Source organism: Oreochromis niloticus, linkage group LG11 (assembly GCF_001858045.2).
Source record: "Oreochromis niloticus isolate F11D_XX linkage group LG11, O_niloticus_UMD_NMBU, whole genome shotgun sequence".
NCBI lineage: Eukaryota > Metazoa > Chordata > Actinopteri > Cichliformes > Cichlidae > Oreochromis > Oreochromis niloticus.
In genome coordinates, this window is record NC_031976.2 from 2381811 (window position 1) to 2404035 (window position 22225).

General features: G+C 42.5%; 1 protein-coding gene across 4 annotated transcripts in view; it reads right to left on the reverse strand.

Annotated features, from left to right (window-relative positions):
* cdk14 (cyclin dependent kinase 14) overlaps positions 1-22225 on the reverse strand; it is a 220764-nt gene that overhangs the window by 62659 nt on the left and 135880 nt on the right. For all 4 annotated transcript variants that reach the window (XM_003446197.5, XM_005472379.4, XM_005472378.3 and 1 more), the window contains 2 exons: positions 5196-5259; positions 1160-1208 (listed from right to left, as the gene is read on the reverse strand). In XM_003446197.5, the coding sequence (XP_003446245.1) occupies positions 1160-1208; positions 5196-5259 (113 nt within the window). The remainder of the gene's footprint in view (positions 1-1159; positions 1209-5195; positions 5260-22225) is intronic.

Here is a 22225-nt window from a genome sequence, read left to right on the forward strand (position 1 = left end):
TGTGTGAAAGGGTTCATATTAATGTTTGGGGGTAAAATGCATAACTGCAGCCAGGAGAACATGATGACGTGTAGCATGAAATAAGTGCTGCAGGGATGATGTTTTGTATGCCATCCCAGAAGTTAGCATCACTGTGGTCCCGTTAACAAAGAGCCATGCTTCTGCATTATCGTGTAACACAGGAAATAAAAATGTATATGATCATTTCCATAAGGAGAAAGGCATTTTGCCTATGATACATACATACGATACATACGACATTAAATGTCCTCAGCTCTCTTTGATCCACTTGTTAGCAAATGCATATTATATGAGGAAATGTGAAAACATGTAAGGGTTACAGTGAATAAAGACATCTAACCAAGAAGTCGTTCAGAAAAAACAGTGATTTGAAGATGAGGGAAGCAGAAGCAGAAGCACCATTTCCAGGTTGTAGGACTTACTGTTCTTATTCAAAGATAAAAATCCAAATTAGAAACAAACTCCCTGGTTTTCATGTCCTAGCACTAAGGGCATGTTTTCTAGGTTTGAATCTTGTTATTGACACTCATCTTGTTTCATTATAAATAAGATAGACTGATGCAAGTGTAACCAGCTCTGTGACTCGTGACCCAGGTCAGAACATGAACTCCAAATGACTCCGGCGATAATTCATACAGCGACAGAATGTTTGGCACATCATGGGAAGCAATTTGTGGCAGATTCTTTACTTTACAGATTAGAGGCACAGCAGATTCTCTGGGGATTAAGGATGACCTGTGTAATTATTCCAAATCACAGGAGGCACGCAGGTCTTAGTATCCTGTGTGATGAGGGCTTTAGTTAGCGACGTCGAATCTTCGCTCCAGCAGCTATACTTTGTGATTGTAGCTGATTAGACAGCTGGAGTTTTATATAAATCACTTCCCTGCTGCTTATTTCAAATTCCCTCTGGAAAACAGTCACACTCCCCTTTTGCCCGCCGTTGTCTCCACTCCAGATGTACGCCTGGGGCAAACAGTGGCACACATCTGGGAGAAGCCCTGACTGCCAAGCCCTGCCCTTTTCCTGCCTGATGTCTCACAACACAAGTCACACATATGATGTTGCAGTAATGCTGCATGCAGGCTTGTGCACACACACACACACACACACACACACACACACAGAGCTCACTTACTTATTCCAAGCTTGTCTGAGCTTCTTTGCGCTGTACACTGTAAAGCGGTCTGCAATGAGAAAAAAACAACAAGCAATTAAATGTCTGCACTAAGAGCTGCTGCTGGGTTAATGACACACCTGCTAAAACACCTTCAAAACAAACTTCTACGTGCACGTCTCAGCAAATTATGAGACATAGATGCTGCAATAATTAATTGTAAACTACGATTTTTCAAATAGTGGCAGGGCCTTAGCTTACCCTCACAGACAAGGGCCGCCTATTTCCAGATCTTTCCTTGTGTTAATTGGCTGCTAATCTCCACCCAGCACAGCTCACTACTGCAGTGTTGCTATTGTGTTTCTGTCTTTTTCAAATCGGGCCATTTTCACTTCCACATTTTTATTCTTGTATTCTACTAAAGTAGTTCTGCAAGATTCAAATCAAAATAATCAAAACGAAATAAACATAGCCTCGGTGCTTTTAGTTCCTATTGCTTTAAGCCAGCTGCCTTTTGATTGGCTACCTCTTAGATTTGGACACACAGCAAGGGCTGTTTGTCTGTGATGACAAAATTAGACATATCTGCTTTCAATCATGTCCTATAGAGCCACACGTAGAAAGAAACTGCATCAAACTGAGCATTTGCAGTATAAAAATGGCAGTAAAACACCTCAAAAACTGCAAAAAGATACATTTTGGTAAAGCAAGTACTTTGAATCAGTTAGTGCTGCAGTAACTAGCTTGTCAGACTTTAACTGCAACTTCATGTGAACCACAATCAAAAGCTTAAATACATTTAGTCTGGGATCCATTTAAATCTTCTTCTTTGGTTCTCTGGCTCTGCAGGCAGCACCTCATCCTGAAATACATTTTTTGGTCCCACATTTTAAAAACAAAGCTAACAGTGTGAGGTTTGCCACAGAGGCAAGTTCCTACATTATACAGTCACACTCATGAAACGTGCAAACAAAAATATACATGCAATGTTGTGCAAAGCTCGACTGTGACTGAAAGTAATACCTTCAACACTGTGCTCTTCAGACTGAGCTGTGCTGGACATTTCACTGGATCATCTTAAAGGAATGCAGCCACAATCAATGTAATTAATTCAACTTTGTCTGGAATCCTAGAAATGTGTGCTGTAGTAAAGGCCTGCGACGACCAGGCAAAGCAGCTTAATGTTATCACACAAAGTGTTGCTTTGTGTATTAGTTTGCCAAAATGAGGACTGGAAAATGAATGAAATCCTCTTGAGCAATGCAGTGTGAGCTATGTGCCTCTGCTGCAAGGCCAAACCACATTAAATTGTCATATTTTCAAGAGGAGTTTGGTGAAGCAGTGTCTCCGTGCTTCTGCAGCTATGATCGCTATGCAGTGAATGTGTGAAGGCTCAGCGCTCTTCTCTTAATTACAGCCAAAACTGCCATGTGGGCGTGCAGTCAGCTACTGCACAAGCTAGCCAGCCACCCAGTCAGCTAGTCCGTCTGGACTCCCACACTGTTGGCCTGATCCAGCTAGCCGGCAACCCGACAGCCTGTTCCAGCATCAGCCTGCAGCTTGTAAGACAACCAGCAGTGGGTCCTGTCGCCCAGGCTGGTGTCAGGTGTGCCGGCCTGAGCTGACCAGAGCTCGCTGAGCACCAGGGGAGACGGCTCCAGCTATCAGCAGAAGGAGGGGTGGAGCCAGGCTGTGCTGGGAAAACATGCACACTGGTGCAAATGTTAGTCCTTTCTTTAAATACCACAAAACATGATTATTGAAATATATTTGTTAATATGTCAGAATCACAGCTCAAACCAATCAGGACCTTCATTATAATGTGTCTGAGGTGTTGGTCAGACTGTCTGCATGTTTGTACCTGTCTGCACCGTGCAGCTGTGTTGCAAGTTTTATATCTGCCCACCCTTCAAGGTTTAATTTTCAAATATGCAGTCTGAGCTGGACCATGACTGAGACCAAGAGCGGAGGGAGGCAGCTAAAGGGAGATATGGCTGGAAGTGAGGAAGTATCTGTGGAACCTTTTCATTACCACAGAAATGTGGGGGAAAAAAAGTGGCGCCTTCACTCTGAGGCCAAGCCGCAGCATCGTGTCTGAAAGTGCAGCGATGTATTCCAGGTTGGAGTGGGACAGAAAAGAAAGACAGGTAGGTGCTGCAGAATTTATGTGGAAGTAACAGAGAAATATGTTACTTCCACGGCACAGCAGTGATACAGTCGTGTGTTTTTGGACGGCTGAGAGACCTCCATTGGCTGAGAGGAGCTCAGTCCTGCTGAGGAAACTCTGCAGACTGACGCAACACTGCCACCTGCTGCTCAGTGTTAGCATACAACACAATATCATTCAGATTATGGAGGCTACAGCTGTAGTATAACACCTGCTATCATTAAGGGTTACCGTTCATCCCCTGTAGTTCACTTGTTGGGCACTTCTTCTTCTTTCGTCCTCCAGTTTCCTCTGATTTTTTTAAAGACACACTGCTCACCCACTAAGACATATTAAGCTTTTTTGCTACAATCATTTTGTTGATGCTATTTCATGGATGACAAACTGTGTTATTGTTGAAACAACATGCTGCTGATAACAAAGTACCTAACGATCGTGTAAGATGAGTTTATCCCTTGAGAACGTTTTTACCTAAAATGATTATTACATAAAAGAAACAACCAACCAAACACAAATCCTCTAAAGCTGGTCAGATACAAAGCCTAGAACATGAGTGAAAACCAGTCGATGTCCAAAGAAAAACATGAACTTTATTCCTGCTACAGTGTAACATTTAGAAGATCTTTTTCTTGATTTCAGATTAGACTTGAAGTGCACTTCCAGGAGATTATAGTTCAATTTCTCCCTTGTGCTTAAAACACTTCCTGCTCCTGCATCATCCTCTCATTCACTGTGTGTCTGCACTGACTTTATTAGCTCAGGTTGTAATTGATGTGCACTCAGGGCTTCACAAGCATCTCACTTTTCCCGTGTTTGTTGAGAGCGCAGCCGCAAGAAGCCCTGAACATGCACACATCATATGAACAGATGCAGCGCTCGCAGGCTAGAGCCAGCCAAAGCCGGGCATGTGTACGTTTGTGTGGGTGAGACAGCTGCACAGCTGTTCAACACAGTGTGCGAGAGGCTAACAAGAGCCAACTGTCGCCGTGGCCACAGGATGCAAAATCACATTAGTATGGGTTGTATGTGCATGTGACCACGAAAGCCACCCCAGTAGGTTTCTAATTGGCCACTGGAGATAAGAGGCTGGGTCACATACTGTAGCTTTGTGATGCCTCACTACCCCGAACCCTCGCTCTAACCCTCTTGATGTCCATCCTCGCCTGTCCCCTCTTCTCAGCTCCAGCTCTTCTGCAGTCCCTCTATTCATGTCCTATCTAAAAAGCTCTAATGAGCTCCCAGAAGGCATGGCTACCCAGGCAGAGCTGCCACCCCCTCTTCTGCTGCTGGTGCACTAATGGGGTACAGTGAGCTTTTTGGTAGGTGGCAGTATTGCCTCATATTCATGATAAGCTTTGGAGTTCTGAGAATGCACACAGCAGCGTGACAACCAAGTCGCAACAGCTTCTGCGGCTTTCCTCAAAACCTGGACGCTAAAATGTTACCTTAGAGTTAGCATGACACCTGCTTTCAGTCAGCAGTACCGGCATTGATATTATTGATATTTGGATCGATCTGCCCGCCCCTGTCAGTCAGACTTAGGTAGCCTATAGCGTTAGCGTAGAGGCTATCTTTAACCGCACACCAAACAACTAAAGATACTAATGACAGTAAAATTGATGCATAGCAGCAGTATTATAGCATCCATTTAGCATTATGTTAGATTTAATTGTACAAAGTGTTGATGCCTGTGCAAAGGTAAGCTGTATGCTAACAGCAGTCACAACAAATGGCCTCAGTCGTCCTCCAACACTTTCCTTTGTTTTTATGTAATCTCTGTATCTTTAGGGTAGCACTGCTACAACATCAGACCACAGAGACAGAGTTAATCATTCATGCCATGATTTTTGCCAGTGTGTATATTAAAACTAGACTATATCTGGTAATTACCTGGTTTAAAGTGAGGCAGGGAGTTAACACCAGGCCACGTATCCTCAGATGGAGTGCCAAGGACCTGAAAAAGACACAAAGATGGAAAAGTGAGTATAAGTAAGCGGGAAAAAGTAATGATTAGGATAATGTTAACATGGCGGAGAATGACACACATGTTCTTTTATAAGTATTTGCATCATATCTGGTTTAACTGCAAATATAACAGGTTACTTTGTGGTTAAACACAGTGTATAAAGTTCTTCATATGTTAACTCTCGTATAACGGTCACCAAAGTACTAGCTTCTGCCTGAGGACGTTTATATATAAAGTATTACAGCTGACTGTGCTGATGTGAGCTGTCATGATGAACTTCCAGTACAAAGGCGTCTCCTTTCTTTTGCAACAGTCACCATAAGTTCATCTTTTCTGGGAAATGGAGTTCTCACACACACAACCTGGCTTTAGGGTGATCGAATACAGAGCAGCGGACGTGCCTTTGACATGATCCATCATAGCATAACAACATAATAGCTTCCAGATTGCCCACTTGGTCTGATCTACAACACACTCATATGGTAGAAGTGTGGAACTGCTGCATGTCTCCTCCCTGCATGCAAACACAGAGTGTAGGTGCGCTGTGGGATAAATTATTTTCAGATGACTGACGCTGGCAAAGATGAGAGACGAAGAAAAGCAAAAATTTAGGGTCTCTCCACAACTTAATGTGATTAAACAGCTGACGATGCTTCACTCGTTCCTTTAACTCTGAAAGTGTGTCACTTTAGTTACTCAGATTCTCATCAGTTCCAAAACAAAACAAGACAAATTATTTGCTTAAAAGGAGAATATTTTATATAATCAAGACAATCAAAAGCATTTCTTAAAGGTCTGGAGCTTGTGTGTGGACATTAAAAGCTTTAGTCTAGTTGCAATAATAAAAACCTCCACCAGAGGGCAGTAGGGGACCATAAACCAGCCTGGAGTGGAACTTGAGGGGTAGCAAGGGCTTCCTCACTGAACTTCATTAAAAAATGTTACACTGTTGCATTTTTAAATGTGTTTGGAAGCAATATTCACACAAGGTAAGACTTTGGCTAAGAACAGAAAGGAGTACACTGCTTCATCGCTGAAAGGAGTGAAAAATCCTTCAGTTAGTCCTCACCATTGACCTCCATCATTAGATCTCTCTTCCACTAACGCTAGATTGGTGAGCATCACCTGCAAACTGCACTTCCCCCTGATAGAAGCTGTCAGAGAATGGATTTCTATGAGCATGATCATGGAAAGATGCGTGGGTGGGTTTAGCAGGACATGAGGTCGTGAGTGTTAGAGGGGTGACTGGAAGGTGAACGAGGGGCCACGTGACAGGATCTGAATTTGTCTGGCAGAGCTGGAGTCATTTTGCATTATTGATGTATCAGTTCTGTGGCCTTTGAAGGGGAGAGGGAGAGCTGGGTGGAGGGCTGGATGTGAATGTCAGAGTCTTTATGAGGACATCAGGCCGGGGAAGCGGAGGAGCAGCAGCACAGCTCAGGGTCTAGTCAGTCATCAGTGAGCTCGCTTAACGCTTCTCTTTTAGAAGCGAGGTAATGTGATGGTCCCTCAACCTGATGATCAATAACCCCCAATGAACAATGAACACAGTACAGTTAATGTGCTATAACTCTTTAACTTGATTCAGTGGCATATCTGACAACGTATGAGAATGAGATGAAAGTGTGGACCTGAATGTTGTAGGGTGGATGATGGAGGACAGCACACTCTGATCTAAAACTGTTTAAAACTTGTAACGCTCTTATTCTCTGCAGATTATTTCCAGTTCTAAGATATTCTTAGGGCTGTCTGTGCAACCACCGAATGCTGACGTTCAATAAAGAAGTGAGATACTGTTGTTTTAAAAAGACTTCTTCCATGCCATCACAGATGGTGTGGCTAAGACCAGCAGATGAAATCACATCTCGCAAAGTGCTTTTTAAAGTTGTCATGGTTTCACCTGCTGTGTTTTAGTTATGAGAGCTGACACACTAGTGGGCGTTAACCTAACAGATGATTGGGTGGATGCTGCCCTGTCTCCTGTTCTTCCTCCTGACTTTCATTAGATGCTGCTGAATTGTTGGCGCTCTCTATATAATGTCTCCAAGTTAACTGTTTCACAGCTATTGTTGCCTGTTAAGCTATCAGTATAGCTGTTTCACTACATAGTAGTGATGTTTTACTTTATAACGCCATCTTTAAATGATGATGATGATGTTTGACTTCATCACTGCCAGATATTCTTTTAAACACAATATCTATAGTCGACCACATGACTGTGTGCGCTCACAGCTTCATGAATCTCGGTCTTAATGTGATGACAGAAGCAAAAACAGAACAAAGAGGGTCAGTCACAAGGTCCTACTACTTTTGCTCCAAGGCTTTTCCAACTTCAGCGCAGAGATGGATGTTTTGGACAAATAACGGCTGCTTGTTTCCTGTGGGGCACAATCTCCCCTCTGTATACCCCACATGGGAAAATAACCCCCCCCCCCCCCCCCCCATCTTTGCTCAGGCAGTAGATTCCAGCGCCTGCACACATAGAGTAATGGATATATGAAACAGCCTGCTGAAACGGAGGACGGGATAATCCACCAGGGAGGGCAGGTTTGGTCTCTACACATCTCTGAATATGAGGGAATGTGTGGAGAGTGTATGGAGACAAAGACAGAGCATATAAAGAGAATTCTGTGAGGTCACAGGTCACAACCCTGCACGCCGCCACGTGTACATATAATAAACCCCTGAGCAGCGAGGTTACAGACCACCCATCTGGCCAGACACAAACAGCAAGTCTGACCTTCACACAGCAACGCTCTTAATTCTGTTCATGCTGCCAGACAGAATGAAGAGGTTATAGAGATGTGGCGAGACATTGAACGGGTCAAACAGACTCCTCGCAGTGAACGAGACAGCTGACATATGTGGGATGGGTTACGCTTAATTTGTGGTACAGCGTTGTGACCGTTGGGGTATATATGTGCCTATGGAGAGCCTACAAGGAGGCCACAGAGAACCGATACAAATGTGCACCTGTGCAGTCCTCCAAAAGCCCGACAGTGTGTAGCTCTGCTGTGTCTCCAGTGCCGACTGTCTCTGCAGGGAAGGGAGAGTCAAGCGTCCCCCATTCCAGAGTTTATCAAGAATGGGAGAAACATCAGAAAGTGCAGAGGACACTTTTCAGTGGTTCTCATTGGATGTTAGGACCTTGCTCTTCGCTGTGGTTGGCTGATAAATCAACGGCACAAGCCAGCGCCACCCACACATCAGTAGCACCACATACTTTTCCTCGGCTCCCTGTTGTCTGTCAACGAAAAACCATGTTCAGCCCACAAAGCCAAACAGCGTGTGGCTCGATGTGGATGATTCTGTGTGTACGTCCAACACTGGATCAAGAACAGAGTTTACAGGAGAAGCACAGAAAAACAACAAAAACAACCTCTGAGTGTTTGCACACTGCCCCCTGGTGACAGTAAACAGCTACAACATGTAAAGGACAGGCTGCAGAGCTGTCTGTTGGCTGTGTTTGTCCCAAAGCAGTTGATCTGTTTCAGTCAGTTTCTCCATGGGTCACACTCACAAAACACTTCCCATAATGTGAATTCAGTATCATAGAAGGATCAGCCATGTCTTCTAAAATCAAAATCTCCATGCCGAGCAGCAGAGTATATTCTTAGACTTTCCTCTACAGAAGACCCAGGAGTGCTGTTTGAAAAGTCAACCTGTTCACAAACGGACAAAGTCATTTTCAAACTGTTCTGAAACCAAATGTTATGATTCAGCAGAGTCTCCTGCTGAGTAATACCAAGAAGCTATAAACAGCCACCTAAAATTAGAGTCCTCACAGGCCTCATGCCGATCCAGGACCAGTCCCCGGCTGCACCAGTGAGATCAGGGCCAGCTGGAACTGCTGCAGAGCAGGTGTGGAAACCAGGTGCATAGTTTCATCTCTCCAGAAGGGGGAGCAGAAATAATGAAACCTCAAATAAAACTGCTTTGCCCAGCGCTACTGTTACTGAATATTTATAAAACTGCAACATATTAAACTACAAAAAGGCTGAGACTGAGTGAGCCAGAGGGCTAAAAGATGCTCTTCCTGCCTAATCTGTGCTATGAAAGCTAAAAACAGATTTATTTACCTGAAATTAATAAACGTTTAAAACAAAAGACTAAATATAAGCTGGCTTCTTGCAGTTAATGTGAATTAGTTCAGATTCTGATATCACAGTAATATACTGCAGAGTACAGAGTGTGTGTGTGTGTGTGTGTGTGTGTGTGTGTGTGTGTCCAGCCCATCCCGACTGGGAAACAATTGCTTGTGCTGCTTAGTGTCAGACATGCTATGTGTGACAGCGCTGTGCTGGACAGTCTCTCACCTGCACACAGAACAACACATGTACACGATGGAACACGTTTTTTCTCTCCACAAAACAGATTTAGTGATTTAAATGTAAATGACATATCTTCCTTTGTATTGCTGCATACGAGAAACAGTCCAGTTTGTACAGTGTTAACTAAAGTGTTACTCGGGTTAAACAACAAAAATAATGATAAAAATATCATCATAAAATGATGTGGAGGCAATATTATTTTCCATTTATTGTTTGTAATGTTTTTGTGTGAGCTATAAAATCTATAATCTGCAGCATAATTACAGGTTATAAAATAACATTAAAAAGTTAAAACAGAACTTTTAGGCAAAGAAAGTCATGTTTTGTTTTTAAGTTCAGGTTTTTACTCGATGTTCAGACTAAGTGCAGCCTCGATGCTGAGTTTATGAGACTGTGTACTTTATGAACTCTGTAAAGGTTTTCTTGTGTGTTATCCCCAGTTTCAGTTTTCATGTTGAAAGTGTTTATTTCTCCCATCATGCTGCACATCATGCCTCTCATCCCCAATGGATCCGACACCACGCTCAGCAGAGTGGACCTAACTTTTTGTTGTTGTTACTGTAGATCCTTCCACCAAAGGATGTGAATTCATTAGAACGTCACAATGTGCCAAAAATCCAGTGTAATGTCACCATACTAGTGTTCTAGTACAGACCCGATCAGGTTTGAGAGCGAGCACAAACGCGTCATTGATGTGAACCCGCCTGAACCACGACTGCTGCTTCTCCTGCCGGCCACCCTGACACCTGCAGATAACAAGCACAGCTCCAGAAACCCATTTGACCTCTGCAAAATTTCAGACTCCCACATGTCAAATTAGACTGTTTGGTATTTTACATTCCTTCTCCTCCAGTACAGCAATACAACACAGTGCAGTGAACGGTTAATCTTTATAACCGTCAACTGTTGCACTGAGTATTGTGCAAGATAAAAGCTGCTCCCACCCAACTCCACTGCTCCTATTCACCCTGTCCTCCCTCTCTATTCACCTGCAAATGTGTTTCTGATTAGAAGGAATGTCGATGGTCACGAATCCCATGGCAGAAAAAACTTCATCAGATGGAAAAACTGAAACCCTTTGCCTTCTGGTCCTTACCTCTCTGACCAGACTGAGTTCCCAATACTTTTATTTTAAGTTGTTTTATTCTTCTAATGGTACAGTACTTTTAGCCAACAGGTGGTATTTTTAAATGTGCTTAGAAATAAACGTGTATGACAAAAACAGACACCACCCAAACCAAAGGAGTATGGCAAGGAACAGGAACTGTATCCTGCGTCATCCTGTTCCTAGAGATTCGGGGGAGATGAAGGTCGCAAGTTACAACTGCTCCCTCACAGGTCAATCCTTTAATCCACGTATAAGCACTGACCTCAGTACCGGATTCATCCCACTCCCACCTCCTCCACTTTTCCTTCCTTGCTCTCTGCCATTGTCCTAAAGTTGACCCCAGCCTTCATCTCCTACTCTGCTCCAAAACCCCAAGTCCCACCCCTCGCTCCTCTCCATCCCTGGTCACAGCCAAGCAGATTGGGGTCACCTCCAGGCAGGGGTCAAACGGATCAGAACCAGAGCCAAGTGGATCAGCTGTCTCCCACTGTGCCAGGGTGGAATGTGTTCAGTAAGCCCTGGCTATCCTGTCTGGGTTTCAGCAGATGGATGCTCATGTCACAGGCACAGCGGCTGGTGGTGCAATGGCATTATTTATCTCCCCAGCAGCCTCCCGCGCTCTCCTGAGAGTAGATCAGCTCACATGTGCACCGGCTTACACTTCATAGCAGGAACACACTCAAAATAAACAGGCCTCTCTACAGAGAGAAAATGGGCTGAACACCATGCGGTGCCTTTGCACTGCTGTAATGAACTCCTTCACAGCTGTTCTGTGTGGAACCATGTTCAAACAGTTCAAAGGGTTCCACTGAATGCCAGTGATGTTATAAAGGTTCCTTACAGTTCACATCTTAGTTAAAATGTCTGAGTGCATACAAACCATGGATACAGCCAAAGTCATGTCACTCAACACTGTGGCGATGTTCAAAGTCACGAGCCAAAGACATTTGGCTTTTTGTTCATCAGCCACTTGGATTTTTTAAATCTGAATGTGGCCAGTGAAAGGTGGAAGTGACTGAAGAGGGGAGGATACAATTCAAGTAGCAAATGGAAGGGACACGTCGACCACTAAGTAGCCACAATCTAACGCTGACTTTGGTATCTATTTTACTCTCAGTCGGACAGAAACCTACAGAACAACCATCGTGCTGTATTTAAGAGGACTTGAAACTAGTGATGGAGTCACCTTGTTTTATCCAGTTGTTATCCTGTTTCCGGGTCCAAACTACTCTGTGTTTATTAACGCTGTTGTGTTTTTAACATGTTTTAATGTTTTGTATCTTGTTCTATTTAATCTCAACAAGCTCCTAAAACAGTCAGTGATCACTGTCGGCCTCTCTCGATTTTATTACCACTGTTCATTTTAAAGCTCAGTTTTTAAACCCTTCCAATGTAACTACAGCCCAGCCCATGCAGCAGTATATTAATGACTAACCTGGTATTGTGGATGGATTATCTCAGCTGTTCTCCTGACTGAAGTTTGGTCCGTTTACAGCATACTGCCATGCGATTGCATTTGTCCCTAACCATCGGGAACCCTCACGTTAACTTTTATCAAGTGGAAAAAAGTTAGCGTTCATCCTCCAGCTTCACTGTGTTTATGTTATGCTAGCATAGCTGTGTCGCTAGCGATCACGTAGCACATCATTATATACCAGCTAGCCCAACTTCAGTAACCCTACAAACGTCACTGCTGTTTAGTTTCCTGTCTTCATTTATGTTGGAAGTGATAGCAGAGCTGTACGTTTGAATGTTTCAGAAATCTCTCAGTCAGAACATGCTATATCATGTTTAGGTGGAAACTAGCGAGCTAACTTCCTGCTAACTTCTAACTCTGTTAAATGTAATAAATTCTGTTTTCATGGATGCCTGGATGTTAAACTTAATTGTTACACCTGGTAAAGCAGCAACGCTGATCATTTTATTACAGATGAAAGAATTTAGACAGTTTGTAACTCTCAGTGATGCCACAGTGTTCGTTTGACTTTGGGACCTGAACCGGAGTTTGGCTAATGATGTCAGACTTAAAGACCGGATTGTCTTCCTGGACACTAATGGCAACAGTAACTTATAAAATGAATAAGGTGTTGTATTAAATAAGACTTAGCTCATAAACTCATCATCAAAGAATTAACTGAGGATGATCAGTTACATTTGGACTCGATATAGTGACAGTGACACATCCAACATCACTGTTGGATCCTTATGAGCATTTCTAAATGTTAACCTTTCATGGTAATGCTTCAGAAAGTGTGTCTGCAGCTGTCCCTTCCTGCCACCGCACGTTTGGAACTGTTGTAACGTCTTAAATCTCTACCTTCAGTAGAGAATTCATCAAGTGGATTATCTATCGCTAGTACCCCCAAATGCATCTACAGCAAGTTTTAATTTACTGCAGCGGTGGGCTGGAGTAAATTAATGCTGACCACCAGGTTGGAATGACTAAGAAAAACAGTAGCTAGCTAACAGCTAGTCTAGCATCATTTTAATGGTGATACCAATAAAAATGGTGCTGGCATCTCTCAAAGACTCATGTAAATACTAGCACCTATACTTAAAGGAAACAATCAAGCCCTGGGTTTTTCATCTCTTGTAGTTCTTTATTATTTAATATTGGCAAGCCTTCGTTTGAAAGCACTTTTGTACAAGCTCTGTTGAGATGACAATAAAAGGATGGACAGAGTTTAATAAGAACCGAACAACAGTTTAGATTTAGGGTATATCCCCTATATTAGAAGGAAACCGTCACCGTGTTGTGGAGGTGGCATTTACGGCTTTACGGCGAGCAGAGGATATTAATGAAACAGTCTGATAAGCAACATGTAAACATCTTAATTGCAGCAATGCATCACTTTGATTAATGTCCATAATCAGATTATTATGATCATGTAAACGTAGCCAGTGTATTTCAGTAAATAGCAAGTCTTATGCACAAACATAAGCTATCATATTACCCATGGCTGTCTGAGGGCATATTTCACCAGAAACAACAGCTGTTTCACTCACACTAATGGAAGGAGGCGGATTGGTGTCTTCTGAGAAGCAACACACAAACATTTTTGCACTGAGACATTTACCTCTGCCTGACAGCCTATTTCCTACAGATAGACCTGTCCATATTCATATAGATCTTCCAGCGGACGCAATCTTTTATGACCTGACAGCTAGTTAACCAGCTCCACTGTGCCTCTGCCTCGTCTACCTCAATTTTAATTCTCACACAGACACACTCTGCGTGTGTGTGCCTGTGTGTGCGTGAGACAGCGGTATACAGAGAGAAAGCCATGAGAATACCTAAAGACAAACACAGACTGCATGACCACAGTTATTCCAACACTAAAGATAGCAGCATGCATCTGAAACAAGCACTTTGGATAAATGAAAGTGTGCATTTCCACCTTGCTAAGCCTGACGTGCACACGCAGAGAGCTGTAGGAACGGTGATAAGCACCGGATACGCATAGCCTTAATGCTGTCAGAGATAATAACACTGCGGAGGTGTGGTATTAGAGGAAAATCAGCCCGTGACAAAAATATGGGTTAGAAAAAAATACACACAGAAAAGCTATTTTGGGATTTATTAATAAATCCTTCAGTCATGGGAGGCTCATTACTATTTGGTTATCAGCGAGCACGAGAGGTAACGAAGGAAAGGGCTGCTGTTGCAGGCAGTTTCCCTGTTAGCTGTGCTGCCCAAGTCTTCCTGTATATCTAACACCATTTGAGAAACACTCCCTTAATCAAAGAACAGGATTTCTAAAAGAAGGTCAAGATCTACAGTGAAAGACAGACACTAATTTGCAGCTGTAGCTCATGTAGGTTAAGAAAAATCACACCTCTGTGCTCCTGACAGGACTTAAATCACCAAATGGCACATGCATTATTAAGATCACCCGACTACACCTGAACTTTTCCACACACTTCCTGATGGAGGACGGAAAGATGTGCTCCATGTGCTACACACTCTACTCAGGCAGCAGCTCATATAAACCAGAGAAATTCTAGTAGTAGGAATATGTGCGAAGCGCGCTGTTTCCTGTTGGGTGACAGATGAGAGTGCGGACAAGTTCAGACAAGATCTACTCAGCTCTTCTCAGATTCTCTCGAGTGTGAGAAAAAAGTCCCTGTTAATGATGCATTTTAAACATTTGGGTAATTATCACGAGTGGGCTTTTATTTTACTAAAGCACATATCAGGATTACTTTTGATGTTAACTTTTAACATCCACTGGGCCATCAGTGAACCACTTAAGGGTAGGACTGTAGGCAGGGATTAGAATGGGATTTGGCAGGTGGAGGATTGGGTGTTGTGGTGCAGTGTCGGGAGAAGAATTACTGAGAAATAAGTGTTATAGTAATTTATTTTGTGAGTTCCAGTGGATCTTTTTATTTAAGTACAGGCTGTTCTACCCTGCTATAGACCACTCTTTACAGGTTTAGACACATTAACTTAACTATATGACTGATTTCCACCCTGGACAACATGATGCTAATATAAAAGGTAGAAATTTCTGAATCAGTATCATCACCTTCTCCTCTCTGTGTTTGACATTAACATGTTTTTTCCTGAATTTACCTGCCACATAAAAAACCCCAAAACAACACCGCCCTCCCAAAAAATGCAAACGTGCCTGCTCCTGTTCTGTACGGCTCGGTAGATGCCCAAGAACTGCAACTCTACACCTGCATTTTGAATGCATCACAAGAATGTATTAACCTGCCTATCAGATTAATCCATCCATCTCCTTCTGCTTATCCGGGCCGGGTCGCAGAGCAGCAGCCTAAGTAGAGAAGCCCAGACCTCCCTCTCCCCAGCCACCTCCTCCAGCTTGTCTGGGGGAACACCAAAGTGTTCCCAGGCCAGCCGAGAGATATAATTTCTCCAGCGTGTCCTGGGTCTCCCCCGGGGCTTCCTCCCGGTGGGACTTGCCCGGAACACCTCACCCAGGAGGTACCCAGGAGGGATCCTTGTCAGATGCCTGAACCACCTCCACTGGCTCCCTTCAATGTGGAGGAGCAGCGGCTCTACTCTGAACTCCTCCTAGATGGCTGAGCTTCTCACCCTATCTCTGAGGGAGAGGCCAGCCACCCTTCGGAGGAAGCTCATTTCTACCGCTTGTATCCACGATCTCGTTCTTTCGGTCACTACCTAAAGCTCGTGACCATAGATGAGTGTAGGGATGTAGATCGATGGGAAAATTGAGAGCTTCGCTTTCACACTCAGCTCTTGTAAATACAATTTACACTGTGTCCCATAACGGCCAAAGGTAGCATGTTTCTAATAATATTTGCCCTGGATCCAGATCCATCCTGGACCTTTTTCTGTCTATGAGCAACTATCAGTCTCAGCTACCCAGTGAGAAGCGCACACCTTTACTTACGCTGGAGGAGCCTGTAAAGCTTTGTGAAAGAGTCCGATATGAGTCAGTGAGACAAAGAAGGTCACTTCTCATATCACTCCCTGCTGGTAATGTCATTTCTGCATGCAGCAATGCAGTTTCTGCATACGTGTCCATTTCACGTTTTGGAGAGGCAAAGTGTGAAATGGACGTTTAGGCACGTTTAGCTGTGATACCAGGTTGAACTTCTGACTGGTGACGGCGATCCGGAGATGACATGTTAAGGATATACTGAACTGTCGGTAAGCGCTGCTATTTTAGTTGCTGTTGGCTACTGTTAGCCTCTGTTAGCCACTGTTAGCTTTTATTAGCTGCTGCTTGCTAGTGGATATAACTTTGTTGGATTTTGACGCTTATGCAATATTTAATGTTTATTAGAGAAAAAGTGTGATTTTTTTCAACAGCTGAGCCTAACATTAGCTGGGATAATAACCAGCTGTTGTTGTTTAGCCTGATGGGTATCAGCTGTCTGGAGATGAAAGGGTTGCATGATCAGCTGACAAGAAGCAACTGAGACAATACTGAGAATAAATAAGCATGTTTATGTACGTTTTCATGTATTAGAGCCCTGACTTCAGTTCAGGAGATGAAGCCCGAGATGAAGACATTTTATTAAGACGCTGTTGTCTCTTTCATTTGCATTGTTGTTTCTTTGGAGAAGGGGACCCCTTCTCAGATGAAAAAACATAGGTATAAGGCTTCATATCTGGAGTCTATGCAGACATGACTCTCCATGCCATGCAAATGCCTTCAAATTCTCTTCTCCTCTGCCGTTGGCATTCTGCATGTCTGGCTAGAGACGGGCCACAAATCCCATTAGTCAGAAAGGAGATCTCTTTCCCAACCAATGTTTTCAAATATGGTGGGGAACATGGCAGCGTTCACAAACCCAAACTACTCATATGTATTTTTAATAGATTAGTTATACGTTTATGAGAATCAATCATATGAGCATCACTTTGTTGGAATGGAAAACGAGCTTTTAACATGTGATTAGTGTTGCTGAATGGGGTTTTTTGACCAGCAGTCTTTTCAGAGATCCAAGTAATTTCCATGCCTAAACATACCCAAAAGCCACTGAAGTTGAAAATAACCATAGAACCCCATTCCAGCCAAGTCAAGTCATTCCTGTTATCCATCTTTCCATCTAAAGCAAAACCAAATTTGGCTCTTTTTAGTCTTACTACTTGTGTTTCTACAGTTCAGACCTCAGCACATTTGGTGAGTGAAAAGCAAGCTTATTCATCTTCTTTAGTGAAATACAAATCTACAACAAACAACATGTTACAAATAATCTGCCTTCTTCTTTAACATGTTTAGCTCAAACTCAAGGATCCTAAAATAACAGCAGCACACATCACTAAACTTTTGCTTTACCACTCAGAAGCAACTAACCCACTGACGGTTTGGTTAACAGGAGAAACACCCCAGGTCAACCCATGACATCACGTTGCATTCAGTGTGCCGACTCAACTCCTGGCAGGGTGCCTCTCAAACAGTGATGGAAGCTGACCTTTCTTCTGCCTGTCTTCAAACAACATGGCCTTTAAGATGCTTCTGACTCCGCATAATTCATTGAGGGTGCCCTTCACATGAGTCTCTGAGGCTGTGCGTCCAAACTCTGACCTGTCTGACAGGCTGGCAGCAAACGCACAGGGCTGCAGAGCAGAGCCAGCGGGATGGATGGAAATGTCAACATCGGGCCGACTCTGACAGGTGAGCTAATGCCGTGATCCACATACTGCCTCGCCAAGCCGCATACCTGCACATTTTCATATTCACCTGTCTTTTACCGCCTGCTGACAGTTGAATACACATGAATCCAAAACAGCAAATGTGATTTGGATAAGAAATAAGAAAGAGCACTCTCTAGCCAGTGGAATATACTAGCTTTGCATTTTAAATGAAGGTTTGTTTAAATAAAATAAAGATGTTCAGATAAGGCTTGTTTTATAGGAACCCCTGTTTAAATATCTATGAGCTTGTCATCATACTACGTGGCTGAAATGGCTTTTATAAGACTATATAGGCTTGAGGCTCTGACCGTTTGTCCATTACTATGATACTGCCTAATTGTACAATGGGCCCAGGTAAGACATATCCATGTGAGTGCAGCTAACTACATTATCATTTTAGCAATGTAAGTCAAATGATGAAAACTTGCCAAGTGAGAAAAACATTTCAAGATTTAGTTATCAGTAAAAAACAACAGTTTGAAAGGGGAAACACTGGATTAATGTTAACATCAATACTAAAGTGACTTTGGAAGAAAGAAGAGCTACAGGAAAAGTAATCCTGGTGGTGACAACTGTTTGCAGTAGTGCAGAAATGTTAAGGCAAATGCCACAAAACCATTAAGTGTAAGGTGACAGTTAAAAAACTGAACAGCTGAAATTGTTAGCTAAAGAGCAGCTTATGCAGCTGAAATAGTCATAAACTGCTGAAATTGTCTGACAAAAGTAAGAAATAAAAACTTTTGAAAAACTTGTAATGGATACAAACCACAGATAATTGTGAGATAATTGCAGCTGAAGATCTAGAGCAGTGTTTCCCAACCTTTTGGAGCTACAGCACATATTTCCCATTAGAAAAATCACACGGCACACCACCAAACAAAAAAGGTGTAGCAGAATTGGCTCGGTTTGTCCCCAGTATACCTTTTTTGCTTTCTTCTGACCACTACTCATGCTCAGGCCTTCATCTGGGTCGGAGTTTTCTCCAGGACCAGGTCAGACTGACTACTTTTTCTTTTCAGACATTTATCTATTATGTCATTTTTTCTTCGTCTTCTTCTGTTTTATCGGCAGTTGGCAACCCATTTAATTAGAGCAGGTAGTTGTACTGCCCTCTAGTGGAAGAGAATGTAATTGTTCTGCCCGTTACTCACACCGATGGCTTAGAGTCCTAATCAGGTGGAACCAGATAATCTTCCACGGCACACCTGATCATTTCTCACAGCACACCTATGTGCGGCACACAGGTGTGCCACTAAAGTTTAACATGCATTAGCATTGTAGCATCCAATTTCTGTCACACCACTGGGAAAAAGTGTTAAATGATTTCAAATATTTTAAACAGGATCCAGTTTAAAACAGACTGCAATGAATTAATTTAATATCATTGTAAGCACAAATACTTAATTACTGTACTCAAGTAGAATTTGCTGGTTTCTATACTTTACTTTTTTCTGACAACTTTTTACTTCCTATAATTTAACACAAGTATCTGTACTTTTTACTCCCTACATTGTCAAAACAGGCATTGCACATGAGTTGAGGTCAAAGTATAAAACAGTGTGTCTGCTAGCAGTCTAGTTGCTGCGTTTCGCAGGGACAGAAAAGAGTGAGCGCAAACTTTAGTCAGAGATGGAGAAAGATGTCAGACAGGACAGGAGATGAAGAACAGAGGTTATAGTTAAAGGTTATGATGGCTCAATGATAAGCTGAAAATCTAAAGATGATCAGAATTATGAATCATATATTGTGTCTGTGTATGGTGTGTGATCAATTATGTATTACAGATAATTTAGTGGAGCTCTCAGAACAAAGTGTTGAGTTGTGATTCTTCTCCCCATGCTGAGCTGCTAACACTGATCTTCAGTTTCCCACCTGCTGAAACTCCTTTTAGCCCCGGACTCATGCTCTGTGTAGGTGTGGGCGCACATCCACACTCTACAGTGTTATCAAAGAAAGTTACGCTATTCTCTTTCACTTAGAGCTGGGCGATATAAGATTTTTTCATATCACGATATGTTTTTTTCATTTCAGGCGATAACGATATATATCACGATATAAGCCAAATAACTATATTTGTAAGATTTAAATGTGCCGTTGCTCACAAGTAAAATGTGAAATAATCAGCAGCTTGTTTTGATTTAAATATTTATTTCCCATATTAAGTTCAACAGGGTAGATGTACTTAAGGAACATGAGACTTCAGTTTCAGATAAATAAAGGCAAATATTGCAAACTACACAAAAGGCAGCCGCTAAAGCGTTTAAGTTTCAAAACAGAAAAAACAAACAGACTAAATTGTCGATTCCACTTAGAAACAAAATATTAATTCTAAAAATAAATCTTAGTTTGTTTTACAGAAGAACAGACAAAATTGACTAACTTTTGTCAATATCAAATAAACTGAGAACTAAAAGGAAATTCTCAATCTCTCCTTGTTGTATAGCTTAGCTTTTCAAACAGTTTTAACAGTTACTTTAGTCTGACAAAAGCCGAATGACGAATCAGCGCTTTCAGTCAGAGATTGAGCATGCACCGCTTTATTGTATTTCCAGACTTGCTTTCGGCACAATTTACAGTGCGCGCTACTCTGTTTTTTGTCAGACTTGAAATAGCCGAAATACCTTCACACTACGGAACTTCTGTGGCCCTTCTGTTCGACAAGCTCTCCGGCATTGGAACCATTATCGGTTTTTTCTTCGGTAACCTTCGCTCACGCTCTCGGTTGATTTTTCTCTAGTCGGCAAACTCACTTCCTTCATTACCCGGGCTGCACGGCTGCAAAAACAAATACACATGTGCGCCTTGGCGCTTGTGCTGCACGTAACAAGTCACGTGACGTGACGCTGCGGCTGTGATTGGTTCGGCTCTGCGCTACTTAATTTGGATTGGCCTTTTTTCTTTTTTTTTAAGAGGACAAGAGAGATGAGGCCTATCTCAATAGTTTAATTTTTCTATCGAGAAAAAGTTATTTCGCAGTACATACCGTTATCGTTCTATCGCCCAGCTCTAGTTTCACTGCTTTTGTCCGACATAACAAATTCAAGCTGAGTGGATGCTTAGAGCTGGAATTTTGATTGGAATAACATTTCTATTCACACGTACTAACGTTATTTTATTAAACAGTATGGGGTTCCGTTCTGGTAGAAATGTCCTCCAAAGCAGAGGTCCCCAACCTTTTTTGCGCCACAGACAGGTTTATGTCCGACAATATTTTTCATGGACCGGCCTTTAAGCTGTCGCGGATAAATACAACAAAATAAAACCAAAAAAAAGAAGATTTGTTCATAACACACGGGAAAAGACCCAGGGACACCCAGTTAACGATAAAAATGATAAAAACCCTGAAAACCATAAATTTCACACCCGAGCCTCAACTCTTGCGGCCCGGTACCAAACAACTCACAGACCGGTACCGGTCCGTGGCCCAGGGGTTGGGGACCGCTGATCAAAAGAGCTACTTGTTACCTTCTTACTTTCAGTACATTTTAGTGTTCTTCTGCATTTTTGTTTGAGTAAAGTAGTTACTCTTTCTTTTAATAGTAACAGAATATTTTAAACACAAATATCTGTACTTCTACTCAATGTTTGCACTTTGTTTAAAGAACAACAGATACTTAAATCAGTAAGCAATGCCAGTATGGTGTTAATAGTAATAGTAATTAGGGCTCTAGAACAAGATCTCCAGAAACACAACTGTGAAAAAAACAACATTTTAATAACAGTTTGAGTTTTTGTTTTAGGTCTAAATGACAATCACACGATCGCCCAATCTGTGCTGTGTATGACATCGTTTGCACATCACATAACACTCTAACAGGACGTGGGGATCTGTCCTCGAGGACAGACAAAGATCTACAGAGAACTGATAAATTTACTGTCTCTCTCCATTTGTTCAGTTACTGTTGCCCACAGCTTTTAAGGCTCGGTGCTACTGGACAGAACAGTAGGTACACTTCCAGATGACAGTGTATTCCCTGAGTCATAGAACTACCACCTGTGCTGTTAAAGGTGAGATTTTTACTGGATAGCTGGTGTTTTGGGTTTATCTCACCAGAAATGTTCCTCTTTTTATTTACATATATATTCAGTTACTTGGTGGATTTCCATGATGGTGGCAGAAACTAAAGGAAACAAAGAATGACCAGAGTGGAAAGTCTCTGTAGGGAAGCAACGAGCAGCTGAGCCTCATCATCAGTGTGGCCAGCAGCGATCCCACTGTTGGGCCTCTTTGTGTCTGAGAGACGAGCAGGGATCACTGAGGGCTGGAACCTCTTACAGAAGCCCCACTTATCCCTTCTAGCATAAAAGACAATCAATAAGAAGTGTTTTTCTTCATCTCGTTCTTCTGTTTGCTTTTTAAGAACCTCCCTGCCTGCAGGG